Source organism: Phascolarctos cinereus, unplaced genomic scaffold, assembly GCF_003287225.1.
Source record: "Phascolarctos cinereus isolate Bilbo 61053 unplaced genomic scaffold, phaCin_HiC Scaffold_9;HRSCAF=440, whole genome shotgun sequence".
Lineage (NCBI taxonomy): Eukaryota > Metazoa > Chordata > Mammalia > Diprotodontia > Phascolarctidae > Phascolarctos > Phascolarctos cinereus.
The window spans coordinates 251,846,897-251,862,425 of record NW_027556402.1 but is presented as its reverse complement, the minus strand read 5'-3'; the positions used below and the strand labels follow the sequence as shown (position 1 = coordinate 251,862,425).

The window sequence follows — 15,529 nt, the reverse complement described above, 5'->3', positions numbered from 1 at the left end:
TAATAAATGCAACCTTTTCAGATCATAATGCAATAAAAAATACATTCAATAAAGAGCCATATAAAGATAGATTAAAAAATAATTGGAAACTAAATTACTTAATATGGATGAATAAGTGGGTGAAAGAACAAATCATAGAAACAATCAATAATTTGATTAAAAAGAATGATAATTATGATAAAATAACCCAAAAGTTATGGGAGAGCACCAAAAGAGCACTTAGAGGAAAATTTTTCTCTCTAAATAATTTCATCAATATGATATAGAAAGAGCAGATCAATGAATTGGGCATGCAACTAAAAAGAAAATAGAAAAAACAACAAATTGAAAATGACCAATTAAACACCAAATTGGACATCCTGAAAAATAAAGGGAGAATAATAAAATTATTAAATTAATAAATAAAAAGGGAAGTAATTTGTGTAAAAAAACCCAATAAAATACATGAGTATTTGGTTGATTTGATTTTTAAAAAAAGGAAACCAAATTACTGGCATCAAAAATGAAGAGAGTGAAACCAACACAAAATAAGTGAAAATTAAAGCAATTATTAGAAACTAATTTGGCCAAAATATGTGCCAAAAAATATGACAAGCTGGCTGACATAGATAAATACTTACAAAAATGTAAAATTTTCCAATTAAAAAAGAGGAAATAGAATATTTAAATAACTGTACCTTTATAATTGTGCATATATCTATATATCTATATCTATCTATCTATCTATCTATCTATCTATCTATATCAAATAAGACATTAATGAACTCTCTAAGAAAAAAAAATTCCAGGGCAAAATTGATTCATAAGTTAATTCTACTATTTGAAGGACAATTATTTCTAATACTTATAAAAAGAAAATATTTGGGAAAATAGGCAATAAAGGGACACTATCAAATTCCATTTATTGCACAAACATTGAGCTGTTACCTAAACCAGAAAGGATGTGAAAGGAAAAGGAAAACTATTTTGTGACATAGAAAAGCAGAGTGAGAAATTTCACGTATAAGAAGAATGGAAATGGAAGACAGAGAAAAGGGGGACATACAGTGTTACCAGGAACGTGACTATGGAGTAGCAGGATGGTAAGTCCTGTAATCTCTTGGCAAGAGGGTTGCTACATAAGAAGACAAAATTACTAGAGAAGACATACTAGAACCAGGATACCAAACAGCAAAGCCCATTGGAGTTGGAAATGGGAGAGGTTGATAAAGAGCATAATTATGGAGGAGGATTGTGTAACTGCAGTGAGAGCCAAGGATGTGACCTTGAGTTTACTGCAGCAGAAGTCCTTTTCTCTGAGGTACAGCTCCATCAACAAAGACAGCATCAGCTACATACCTTGGAACATGAGTTCCAAGGGACAGCCAACACTGAGTAAAGACTATGATTGTTGAGAGAGTAGAAAGGGAAAAAAGGAGTGGAGATGGGCCATTATGGCCTTAGGCAAAAAGACTATGGTGAGTGCAAGAGGTGGGTACAGGCATAGTTATTTGGAATCCAGAATGAGTCCTATGTTGTGAAACAATAAAATGTGACACCACTTCTTCAAGACCATTTTTTTCCAAATTGGGATGATTGACATAATGAAAACCTCAATGACACTGATATTGATGCTCTGGCTACAAATGAAAGCTTGAAGATAGGAGTTAAAGTGAGGAACAAGGGAGACTACCTGGTTCCACTATGGAAAAAACAAAAAGATTCAAGACTTTACAGAATTTAGAGAAGCAGAAAGTCACTTGATACAAATAAGCAGAAAATTGACCCACGGATCTAAACACCAACTCCTGCAAAGAGCCAGCCCAGATGAGACAGGGAGTGATTCCATACCAAACCTTCTGTTTGCATAATTACTTCTGTCTCCTCAGTCCTTCCTTTGGAAGAATGAATAAATCACCCTGTCCATTCCCAGAGTTCCAAGTGTTGGATTATTAGAAGTCAAGCAGTGTATGAACAGCCCTTTCCCCACAATATCACACTACATAAAGGCAACTGTAACATTTTTTTTTTTGGTGTGTGTAGCATTAAGCCATCTTGTTGTATGAGAGCATAAGAAATGGGACTCACATAAAGAACTACAATTTCTCCTTCAAACAACCAGATTTTAATCTGTACATTTGTTAAAAAAGTCAAGAGATATTTGTTAAATGCTCATTTTGTGCCTGCTAATGTGCCAAGAGCTTGGGACACAAGTACAAGAAACAGAAAAATAGAATCAATGCCTTTAAGTAGCTTATCATATAATGGAGGAAGACAACCCCCTAAAAATGAGGAGAGGAGAATGGAGAAGGTCCTTTTGAGTGTTGGACATAATGTGGAAATCCAGAGATTCGGAAGACCTGGAGACCTTTCTCAAAGTGAGGGTCTGTCAGGAACACTCAAATGGCCAAGAGAACTCTAAGGGTTGTAGGAAATTTCAGGATAAAAAAGGCAACTTTAAGGTGAGAAAATCTTCTAAAGAGATGAGAAAAAGAATATTTTTGGATATGAAACACTTTTGGACTGACAATTCCTTTACTTAGATCAGCTAACTCTTGGAAGTAGGTATCTTCTTGGTTAACAGGTCAAACTAAAATTGGATTAGGTCCATGACGTCGTTTGGTTACCACTATTGTCTGTGCTACAAACTCAAGGTGGCAAAGGGAACAATGATGAAACATTCAACCTTCCAGTACTTAAAAGTTCAAAAATTATTGTATTCTACGTCTAGATACTTATTGACAAATGCTAAAGAAAGGGAAGAAAATCCAAAGAAAGAAGCACAATATGTTTAGGTATGTGAAGGATTGAGAACTAAGTTCAAGACATGCTTCTTGTTCTCATATTAGAGCACAACAATTTCAAGAAGTGATTTCGTTCCGCGTCTGTGTTCTGAGAAGTGGTTTCATTGCATGTCTGAGTTTCATGGAGAGTGAAGGGGAATGGCCAATAGGACCAGGCCCATCAAGCACGAGGAGACTTTCTCTGCCTGCCAACATTTCAAACTAATAAACTTTGGAAGAACTTTAGGCCTTGATGATTCAGAACTTCCTAGGAAGTGTTTCATACCAGGAACCAATATTTCCCTCTCAGCCAGTCCTGGCATGTTGGGAAGAACACTAGTGAACTTATAAGATCTGTCTTCTTTATCCTGCCAGCTTGATACCCTGTGGACCTACCTACACAAGGGACTTCCCACTATAACTAAAGAGCCTTCTCATCCTGGAAGGTCAGTCTTGCTCTGTAATCACTTCCACTGATTAATTGCTCAGTTCCTCCTAGAGCCTCTTACAATCTAACTTTCTGGAATTCTTCTTCACCATTCCCCACACAAGTACTTACATTTTATGCCACATCCCCACATTGAAGCCTTCTTTGATATGTTATCCCCCCATTATAGGACATAAGCCTTTTGAGGTCAGGAATTGCACTTGTAGCAAATATATCTGCATGCTCAGTGGGTACCACTGCACTGTTGTTGTTGTTTGTCCTTCCTTATTGAAGAGGACCATGACATCAGGGAGATGTTGCCATGGCATGCAAGTGAATCGGATTTAAGTGAGGGAGGATGGTGTAGTTACCAGCTTCATTTTCTTTTCCAGAGCCATCTGGGTCCAGTGGAGAGATATAGATCAAGACCACTAGAGATGCAGTGGGGAACCTTGGCCTTTTTTAAGATAAGGTCTCAGTTTGATAAGGAAATACCCATTCAGTGATTAAGGCTAAGTAAGAAATGAGGCAGAAAACGGTCTCTTTACCTAGAAAAAATAAATAGATCTAGGAGGGGAAGACTCTCAGAGTTTCTGGCCAAAACAGTAAAAAATGCTATTTATATTCACTTGATAAAAATTATTTCTTAGAAATAACTTAAATTCAAAATATAAAGTATTGCTGATCTGAAGAAATACATCATATATTTGGCAAATCAGGCCCAGATTCAGGAAAGAAGCCAGTCCTCAGCCCAAATTGGAAGACCACTCTAAACACAGATTTGGATGATTCATGTTTGCCTAGACTGCTAAAGGAAGGGACTAGAGGTTCATCCTTTTAGGGAAAATACACGAATCAATTTGTAAATGAAGAGGAACAGAGCCCTTTCCCTGGAAATTTTCTGAGATGAAGAAATGAGAAATCTTTCTTCCATCTGAAGTCTTCAGAGTTCTATTCAAACATAAAAGATGAACTAGTAGCGATCCTTAGTCGGGGAGATTTTTACTTCGTTCAAAACCAACAAAGTTGAACCATTATAGAACAGCTCATCTAGAGGACAGTGTGTTCCCTGATTGAACCGACTGTTCCCCCCACTCCTTTTTCATATTTCCTGTTGTCAGAATAGTGCCTAGACCTTTTTGATAACTGTTTATTGACTTACTCATGCTGCATGAGAACAGACTACTTTTCATTTCAATTTCAAGTCATTTGACATGACGCCTTTTTTGCTCTCCGTGAGCTGTTAGTGCCTTCCCAGAAACAATATTTTATCACCTTTCTCTCTAACTTAATGTAGTGCTTACTATGTGGACGTATTTTTTCTGCTGACTAGAATGTAACCTCTTTGAAAACAGGTATTTTTTTTTAATTTTTGTCTCTAAACCTACTTGTGAATGCCTGAACTCTAGCAGAGGCCTCATAAATGCTTGTAGGCTGATTGAAATCACTTGTTAATCATTTCAGTTTCTGCTCATTGTGAGTGCCATTCTTGAGCATTTATGTAACTTCTCTTCCTCATTCTCCTTGTCATCTCTGCATCCTTTGACACTGTTGATCACTCCTTGGTACTCTCTTCTCTCTAGGTTTTAGAGAACAATTTTCTCCTGTTCTGCTCCTCCTTTTCTTATTGCTCCTTCTCAGTCTCCTTTGCTGGATCCTCTTCAGATCACACTGACTGTAAGTGTCCCTCAGGGATCCATCTCGAATCCACTCTTCACTTGGTTATCTTATCAGCTCCTTTATGCTGATGGTTCTCAGATTTTCCTATCCTGGCCCAAACTCACATCACATATCACCAACTGCTTATCAGATATCTTGAATTACATGTCTAGTGGACATCTTAAATTCAGTATATCCAATATAGAAACATTGTCTTTTTGCCCCTAAACTCTCTCCCTATTACTGTAGACTGTAAGATTGTTCTCCAATGCCCTCAGGCTCCCAAACTTAGAGGGATACTATGTTCTTTTCTATCCCTCTTCCCATATATCCAAAGCTATTGCCAAGGGAGAATGGCCCTTCAATATAAGGCTGCCTGTCTCTCTGTCTATCCTTCTGTCAGTCTGTCTTTTTCTCTGTCCCTCTCTCTCTCTCTGTCTTTCCTTTTCTTTCTCTCTCTGTCATTCTCAGTCTGCCTCTGTGTGTGAAGAGCACCAGTCAGCTTTAGAACTCACAACGAGCAAGTAACGAGAGCAGATGTTTAGGTCTCTAATGGCCAGCGAAAAGGGATGACCCAGGTATCAAACAATTGTTAATGAATCGAGCACCAGAAAAATGACGATTTTATCCCTTCATAGTCCACTACAATCCTCAAACTATTTTTGTGATAGTAACCACACCTCAGGACTGGTATTCTTATGTTCTTGATTTTGAAGGCGGAATGAAGAGTGCACTTTTCATTATTAAGATTCTCTTGACTGGGCTCAGTGCCATGTTTGAGCCTTCTAAGCTTGTGTGGTGTCCTGAATTTCGCCATATTTTATCAAACCCTCCCACACTTGTGTCATCTGTAAATTTGCTAAACTCCGCTCTTGTCCTTCACCAAGTCCATAATCCTTGAGTCAGTGACTTGGGTTTTTCCCAGTATATACAGAAAATTGACCAGTAACAAACTTTTTTTTGGCTTTTGAAAAAGGAAAATCACAACAATTAATATTTTTAAGGTAAACTTTCCTCATGTGATTGCTGCAGTATCTTCTCCATTCACAGAGTAGATGTATGATCAAAATAAAGACAAGATGAAGAAATTCTGGCAGAAAAGAAGGAAATAACCCAGAGTATTTATTAGAGGAAGGACTGAGAAGGAAAACTTTGAGGGAAGAATAAACTGGCATGCAAAATGGAAAAGAATTAAATGAGAGTAAGGGAAATAGTTATCAGAGATTTCCAATGCCCAGGTCTTAGCAAAACTCCACCTACTGGGTACATGAGACACACAGAAGGAACTAGAAATAGTGTGCCCTTCACACACCTCATTTAGGAGTTATCCTAAAAGAGAGTCCACTGCCACTATCATTGACCTCATTGTAATGCCCTCCTAAGCCCCACTCCAGTCCAGGTCCAATCGCTACATACCCCTCTAAAATTTCAAAACCATATTTAAGAAATAGTAGGAAAGGAAAGGAAAGAAAGTGAAGCAAAAGTATTTGGAATAATAATGACTATTGAAAGGATTGTATTGAATCCCAGACTCTAAACATTCAAAAGGAACAGTCTCATTACTCAGTGGAGGAATTATTTGCACAAATCATTATCTCAAATATAGGCAATGTTGCAATGATAGGAGATAAAGTAATTCTTGATGCCAGGGTCATTTTTAATTCATTAATTCTGTGGCTCGTGGACTGTACATGGTGTTCTGCTTGCATCTTTGAGAGAAATTGCCCTATAGTTTATATTACATAGACATAGGATTGAAAACTCAGTGCAATTAAAGAAACTTATCAATTGTCTGATCATTATGACACTCATGGTCATTGTAAACTTTATATTATTCAATGTTTTAGATATATTTTAATTTTATACTTATGCTGATAGAACTCCAATATAGAGTCACTTAGATCATGTGGTCCTGAAGCCCATCAAAGTTTATAAGCAAAGATAAGCATTTTGCTTTTACCCTGGTAACTCTCTGTCAGGCAAATGAAGTTTGATGTTTAGGATTGGATGAAACTGTGAACTGACCTGAGTATTTTGAATTCATTCTCTTTTCTGGTGCCTGAGATAGTTAACGCTAAATCCTTCCTCCAGTTTGTGGCATAAAGATGCAGAAACTCCCTCTACCCAAGCCTAGCAGTCATAAGTGACCTTCAGAGCTTCCTCCTCACATATGGGTCCAATAGGGAATATTTGCTCCCATATTTGGTACCAATAACCGGTTGTCAACCAGTCCATTCTTAGGAAAGTGAATTTTGCCACCTGAACCCCAACTTTGAGTGTATTTCCTCCCTGATGTGTCTCTCTCATCCTTGTGGTGGGTGAGATTTTTCATCTGTCAGATGAATTTCTGACTGTTTAAAATGCTGTAGAGGGTGTGTATGGATAGTCCCTATTTCTCTGCTTGGTGCACTGAACACTAATGAAACCTTTAATTTATCAGCATCCTGAGGACCAGGCTTCTAAACATTGTCCAACCCAGGTATTTGCTTTAAAAATGCTGTGAGGGTAAAGAAAACACAACCAAAAAACAACAAACCACTCAGTCAGAAATATGGATGACTATTTCATCAATCAGAAAAATAAAAATAACCACTTACTATTGGCCTGGAGCAGTCCAGAGGTGAGGACTTTGGAAGAAAGCCTTGTCATTTAGTTGCACAAACTTTAGATACAAGGAGAAGAAGCCCCCTATGACTAAGTCCCCTTCTTTTCTATAGGTGGGACTGTAAGCTCTTTCTATGTGACAAGGACTCTTCTGCATGCGGTACTCAAAACGAGAAAACTGCAAAAGCAGGATCACAAACAACCTTGAGAACAAGAGTCCCAGTTTCCCCAAGCCCATGGTCAATATCCCAGATCTCTAAAGAGCCAGGGAGTAGGCACTGTAAGATGACTAGGGATCATTGTTCATGCAACTATAGGCACATTCTCTGTTGCTAAAGATTTTTCTTTCCTAATGGATATTCAAACTTTGAACAGTCCTTCTCCCTTGGAAATACAGAATGTGAGACATACAGTAGGCCTGTGTTTAAGACAAAGGCAAAAACTAGTAAGAGCAGGGCATGTTTATGGGGCAGTTTTGCCTCCTGGACATTATTCTTTGTGTTCCCTGTGGATGAATTAGGAAAGGAGGACCAGTTTCATGCCTCTTGAGTTCAAGTTAAACAAACATGCAGACCAGAGTCTGAGAGTGAGGGTCTCTTGGGACTGACCTGCCCAGAAACTCTGCACCTGCTTCCTTCATCTTGGAAACTTAAAAAACTTAAGCATAAAAAATATGTTCTCTGATCTCTCTCAAGCTAGGTTTCTTGGGCCTTCCAGAATACTGCTTCCATTCTCCCCAAGCCAAATCTCTTCAGTGACTCAAAATTACCAGTCAGAGGACAGTGTGACCTGACAAGGGCAGAAATTGTGAATGATAGTGATGAGGCCCAGGCCCACAATTTTCCAGAATGAGATGAATTTTATATTTGTCTTGCCTTGATAATATTAACCACAGTGCTTTGGAAGCACACCCTAAACCACTGCTGAATGAATGAATAATCATAATAAAAAATAGAATTCTCAACAATGTTTTTAGGTTGATAAATCACATTCCTCATAAGGCTGCCTGTTATCTCACTAGTGGAAACCATGAGCTCAGTAGGGCAATTACCTCCCACAGCCAATTGAGAAGGATTGTAGAAAGTGAGATGAATGAAGAGCTGGAGAGACAGAGTTTCTGAGTAATTAGTTTATTCCAGCAAGGCCAGAACTTTTGGGCAATTCTAGGTTGCCTGCTTTTCCTTTCCTTTAGCTTTCTTAAGCTCCTTTTAGCTGGGTGCTGTGGACATTTATTTGCCTGGGGCCCCTTGCAGTGCAGCCTCCCTTAGTTTTGCTGAGGCACTGGGAGACTCCTTTGCTGCAGAATGCCGAGGCTCCTGGTGGTTTTCTGAGCTGGTTTCCACAGGTTCCTCTGCCTTCACTGAGGCACTCCGAGATCCAGGTGTTGGTGTTTGCCTGCTCTACCACCTGGGCTTCAAAATCACCACCTGGGTTTCAAGATCACCACCGGTCTTCAGGATCTCCTCCCGGTTGGCAGTTGGAGGCTGTAGGGTTCTGGCAGCTTACCTGGGCTACTGCACTGCTGCTCCCCATCTTTCTTCTGGTTCCGCTGTTCCAGGGTTTTTTCTGGAATGATATTTTCTGGGCTTTCAGAGGTGGATAGGGGAGGCTGAGAGCTACTACCTTTTTACTCCACCATCTTGGCTCCCAGAAGCAGAAGTCTATTTTCCCTTTCTTTGGTGGTAGATTCACTCTTTTTATTCTTGATACTGGTAATTTGGTTTTCTTCTTTCTTTTTTAAATTAAATTAACCAAAGGTTTATCTATTTTTTTTTCATAAAACCAGCTCTTAGTTTTATTTACTAGTTCAATAATTTTCTTAATTTCAATTTTCTTAATTTTTCCTTTGGTTTTCAATATTTCTAATTTGGTGTTTAATTCAGGATTTTTAATTTGTTCTTTTTCTAGTTTTTTTTTTAGTTGTATGCCCAATTCATTGATCTCCTCTTTTTCTATTTTATTTATGTAAGCATTTAGAGATATAAAGCTTCCCCTAAGATCTGCTTTCACTGATTCCCATAAGTTTTGTGTGTTGTCTCATTATCGTCATTCTCTTGAATGAAGTTATTGATTGTTTCTATGATTTGTTGTTTGATCCAATCATTTTTTAGGATTAGATTATTTAGTTTCCAATTACTTTTTAGTCTATCTTTCCATGGCTCTTTATTACATATAATTTTTATTACATCATGATTTGAAAAGAATGCATTTAATATTTCTGCCTTTCTGCATTGGACTGTGATGTTTTTATGCCCTAGTACATGGTCAGTTTTTGTGTATCTGCCATGTACCTCTGAGAAGAAAAAAAAAAGTATATTCCTTTCTATCCCTGTTCATTTTTTTTCCCCAGAGGTCTATCATATCTAGCTTTTCTAATATTCTATTCACCTCCTTAACTTCTTTCTTGTTTATTTTGTGGTTAGATTTATCTAGTTCAGAGAGGTGGAGGTTGAGGTCCCCCACTAGCATAGTATTATTTTCTATTTCTTCCTGTAACTCTCTGAACTTCTCCTCTAAGAATTTGGATGTTATACCATTTGTTACATATATGTTTAGTAATGATGTTACTTTGTTGTCTAAGATGGCCTTTTAGCAGGATGTAGTTTCCTTCCTTATCTCTTTTAATAATATCTATTTTTGTTTTTGCTTTGCCTGAGATCAGGACTGCTACCCCTGCTTTTTTTTTTTTACCTCAGCTGAAGCAAAATATATTCTGCTCCAGCCTTTTACTTTTACACTGTGTGTTGCTCTTTTTCATACGTGTTTCTTGCAAACAACATATTGTAGGATTATGATTTTTAATCCATTCTGCTATCTGCTTCCATTTTATGAGAGAGTTCATCCCATTCCCATTCCATTTATGATTACTATCTTTGTCTTTCTCTCCATCCTTCCCCCCCTTATGCTTTTCTTTCTCCTTTCTACTTTTCCCCAGTGTTTTACTTTCGACCATCACCTCCCTTCTATTAGACCCTTCCCTTTTCTTCCCATTTACCCTTACTGCTTCTTCCCTCCCTTCTATCCCCCCTCCCTTTTCTTTCCCCTTTTCCCTCCTTCTGCCTATAAGGCAGGTTAGATTTCTATACCTAAGTGATTATGTTATTCCCTTCTTGAGCAAAATCTGATGAGAATAAGATTCAAACAATGCTCATGTCTCTCCCTTCTTTCCCTGTGCTGTAATAGGTTTTTGTGTCTTTTCCTGTAATGTAATTACATGTAATTATAAGTAGAAAAAGATGTAATTTATCCTTGTCTGCCTCCTCCTTTCCTTTTTCTCTCAGTACATTTTCTTAGATCAGATTAAATACACTTATTGGATCCATTTAACCCACTTGCTTAGATTTTTTTTTAATCATTACATCAAAGTCAACTTATATCCACCCCCTTTATGCATACCGCTTTAACATGGTGTAATAACAACACAGTTCTCAAGAGTTACAAGTGTCATCTTTCTTTGTAGGTATGTAAACAATTTGCCCTTATTAACAACATGTTGTATCTTTTTGTCCTGTTTACCTTTATATGTCTCTCATTTTCTGGCCTTTAAAGATATTGAGCTCTCCTGCTGGGGAGTAAAGGGCACTTATCCAAGCTTCTTGTGTTGGGAGACTAGGGCCTGATCACTGGCTTTATGTACGGGGGCCTCTGATGCTGGCAGTTGGAGGCTGTAGGGTTCTGGCAGCTTACCTGGTGTTGGGCTGGAAATCAGCAACATTGCAGCTCTAGGGGTAGGGGTGAGAGCAGTCCCCTTGGAGGTTGCCTGCTTTTCCTTTACTTTCACTTTCTTCAGCCTCTTTCAGATGGATGTTGCAAGATATTTATCCACCTGGGGCCCCTTGGAGCACTTCACAGATTTTTGGTGAGGTATTGGGAGACTGCTGTAGAATACCAAGGCACCCGGTGGTTTTCTGAGCTGGTTTTCTGAGCTGGTTTCCATCGGTTCCATCACCCTCACTGCTGTTTGCCTGCTCCACCACCTGGGTTTTAGGATCTCCCCCTGGTATGCTGAGGTTGGGCTTTCTGCTAGCTTGCTGGGACTCTTCCTGTTCAGTATGGCTCCCCTTCCCTCAGGGCAAGAGGGGCCTTTCATGTCAATCCCTTAAGCTGCCTGGGCTACTGGACTGCTGCACCCTATCTTTCTTCCAGTATCAGCTGTTCTATGGTTTTTCCTTGGGCAATATTTTCTAGGCTTTCAGAGGTTCATAGGGGAGAGTGAAAGCAACTTACTTTTTACTCCTACATCTTGGCTCCCAGAAGTTGTGTTTTTCCAAAGTGACTGTGGATAATTCAAAATAATTGAAAATTTAAAAATAAATAAAATAAAATAAAATAAATACTTGTCAATTGATTGCCCATAGGAGCCAAGTTGGGAATGAACACAGAGACTTGGAGGACAGTCACCAAGCAGTATGGCAGCCTAAACTTGAAATGATTTTCCCATGGTCACTAAGCTATTAAATACTGAAGCTCCAATTTGACCGGAGGGCTCCTGCTTCTGATGCCCTTGTGATTTCTATGGCAACCTGCTGCCACTTAGAATAAGAATGGTGAGAGGAGGAAGAGATTGGGCCGCGTCCTGGCCCAATCAGGTACTGGGGGTTTGATATTCCATGGAAGGGGTTGTTTCATAGAAGTCACAAAGCACTCCAGGGTACTTGGAAGGAGTAAGAGGGTCAGAGTGAAAAGTCTCCCAGGCCCTGGGACTATGATGCTTGTGCTAATTCTGTCCTTTAGGTCTGGTGTGAACCAGGAGTTCCAGGTTCAGCAAGGGACCATTGCAAAGCACCTCTGGAGGGGGGACAATAAGAGCCAGCATTGGTTAGCTCTTAAAAGTGTACAAAGTGCTTTCTGTTATTTCAAGCTTAGGAGATGTTCAGTTTGCCTCCTGATTGGCTAATTCTGATTCCCAGGTCAGTCTGACCTCTCTGGATATGAAAGGAGCTCAAGCAAATTAAGGTGGTTAGTAAAGTCGTTAGCCATTCCATTTCCACAAAAGAGGAGGAAACCGGCAAACAGAGTTTAAGTGACTGGTCTAAGATCACACAATTTAGTAAATGTCTGAGGCTGAATGTGAACTCAGTATCATGAGTCTTACTGCTGCCAAGCCCAGTGCCCTATGCACTGGACCACCTAGTTGCCTTCATATAGTTCTCTTATTTTTTTTTTATCTTGGATATAACACCTTTGATATTTGACAATGGTTTTCCTCCCAGATATTAAAAATGGAGAAACATCATGGAGGGTTGTTTTCTTATCTGTTCTGCTATTCTCCTTCATTTTATTGATGGTTCAATGCATTCTCATTTAAAATTATGAGTTACATCTGCATTGCTTTGGTGTATTTCTTAAAGGATTTTTTTTGGTTCTCTTTTCTCTTTTCAATCGGTACTCCCCCTGCTACTCCCCACTAGTTTTACTTAATCTACTTTGATGCAACCCTCATTACTGCAGTCTCACTTTCCTCATTGCCCTTCCTTTCCCATTTCCAAATGGCTTCCCTAGTTTTGTGGTTTTACTTACATTATTTATTTTTCTTTCTTTCTTTTCTTTACTTGTCTAGTTCTTTCCCTTTCTCCCCCTCTCAGTTAGTTAAAAATCCTCTCTATTTGTCCCCTCCAACTTTAAAAAATCAATTAGTATTCCTCCCTGTACCCCAGGCTTTTTTCTAAGAAAGATTTCTGTACTTCCCATCACAGCCCCCTTTATTAATTTTTTCCTTTCTGTCTATTCTTGATTTTTATTTTATGATTTATGACCTTTATACTTTATTATTCCTTCTTTAATGTTTTCATATTCCTTGTAGTTACAGCTTCTAAAATGTCCAATGTGAGTTCCCTTGCCCAATCTCTCTCTTCTCTCTCTCTCTCTCTCTCTCTCTCTCCTCTCTCTCTCTCTCTCTCTCTGCCTCTCTCTCTCTGCCTCTCTCTCCCTCCCCCCCCTCTCTCTTTTTCTTCCTGTGGTGTTTCACTTTTGGAAATATCAATTCATGAGGGAACTGATGAGCTTCGAAGCATTGCCTCCATGATAAAAATCACTGTGTCCCAGATTGTGCTAATTGTACCCCTTGGTTATTCTCATTTGCCATGTGATTGCTAGACTCCTCTCAGGGTTTAGGTCCTCCCACAGTTCTGGATGCCATTCCCCCCACCCCAGGAGCTCTTATTTCCCTTTTCCTGAAGCAGTTGTATCCCTGGAGGCTTCTTGTATTCCTTCTGGATTAAATCAATCTTTAGATCTCCAGCCAGACATTTACCTCATGAGTGTTCTTCATTGAGACCCTCTCCCTTCAATTGGTGGAGATCCTTTTTTCTTCCCCCAGTCTCAATTCTTCCTGTCTGACAACCCTCTCTTTCTCTTTCTTCTTGCTAATATATTAGCGGACTTATCTTACCTTCACTGTTAATCCATTGTCAATGAAAAGCAGAAATCCCTTATTTTTTATTTGAAGCACCAGTCTGCCAAAAGCATTTTAAAATAAATTTAACACTAATCCAGAACATTTCTCATTTATTTTTAAAAATTGCATTGACACATTTTTATCTTATGTAACATATGATAAAATACATTTTCATTTTTTCAGTAGAGATGGTATAGTGTATAGAGTAGTCAGAGCCAGAAGACTTAGGTTCTCATCCCACTTCAGACAAACTCTGGATAAGTCACTAAACCTTTCTTTTTTAATTATTATATTATTAAATTTTCTTTCATTCTCAGTTCCAAATTTTCTCCCTCCCTCCACACTTGATGCAGTCTAAGGGTTCTAGGAACCCTAAAATGTAAGAGGATAGGGCAGGTCTGCCTCAAAAGAATTCGACTACTCAAGCCTTCTTTCAGAGTGGCAAGGTTTTATTATAACGCTGATTATGTGGGTGAGATTCTAAGAATCTGACTTTAATGGTAGTGAGAATGATACTTTTATACAGAAAAAGGGGGAAAGGGCCAGGGAAAAGATATTCATGGTGGGATGTGGAGAGGGAGGGAGAGAAAAATTTAAAAACTTAAAATTTGAAACTCAAAAGCTTATGGCAGTGATTGTTGATAATTAAAAATGAATTAATTAAAAAAAAAGAAAGAAGGAAAAGTGCTGGTATGTTCTGCAAATCTAGCCAAAAGGAGAAGAAAAACTACCCACCTCAGTCAGTCAATCAAACAAACGTTCATGAAGCATGTACTATATATAGGAACTGTGCTAGGTTTTGAGGATACATATAAAACAGTCCCAGTCTTGGAGTGAGATAAAGGAGAGAAAAGAGGTTGCAATTATTTAACAGAGAGGTCCAATTCTGCTTCAGTTTGCCTAAAAGCTTTGGCTTCAAGAAAAGGGATGGAAGTCACTGCTTGTGCTCTGAGATACTTATCACATCCAATTAAGTTGTTCAGAAGAAGGAAGCATATACCCTTTCCATAAATCAGCTGTTTCTGCTGCAAACATCACATCCTGTTTGACCATAAATACCGGATAGAGGAAGGGACAGAAAAGCCTCAAAGAGTGTTTCATTAACAAGGACTTGCACACCCAGAAGGAGTCCCCATCTGGGACCCAGAACTCCTCAGAGGAGAGAAGTCATCGTAAGATATTGACAGACACCAGCAGAAACTCAGCAAGAGCTGTCGTTGGGGACAGGTAGGTACCACAGATCCTCTTTCCTTGACTTGAATCCCTTCTTGTGATTTTGGGGAATCATAGCATCGTAGATTTCAAGTTAGAACAGATTTTAGAGGCCATGGATGGGAACACTGAGTCTCAGAGAGGGTAACTAACTTGTCCAAAGTCACACAGGTGGTTAGTGGTTGATTGGGAATTTGAATCAAAGATCTCTGATTAAATCCAGCTTTCTGTCCACTGCACCACACTGCCTCTCCCATGCCAGCTTTGGTTTTAGTATTATGAGAAAATGGTGAGATCCAGGCAAGGTGAGGTATGTCTGTGTTGTGTACTGGTATTCACATAACAACAGATCATAACAAAAGCTAACATTTATTGAGGGTCTTAGATTTTCAATCCATCTCATTCCACCCTTGAAGCAATTCCATGAGCTGGGTTTTATGAGTAATATGAACCCTCTTCTACAGATGA

General features: G+C 38.8%; 1 protein-coding gene across 1 annotated transcript in view; it reads right to left on the bottom strand.

Moving 5' to 3' along the window:
- The window catches only part of LOC110200737 (vomeronasal type-2 receptor 26-like), a 70,488-nt gene extending 62,798 nt beyond the window's left edge, over positions 1 to 7,690 (bottom strand). The window contains 2 exon segments of the mRNA XM_020976151.2: positions 1,054 to 1,114; positions 7,446 to 7,690. Of these exon segments, the coding sequence (XP_020831810.1) occupies positions 1,054 to 1,114; positions 7,446 to 7,690 (306 nt within the window).
- Positions 7,691 to 15,529: the final 7,839 nt, after the last annotated feature.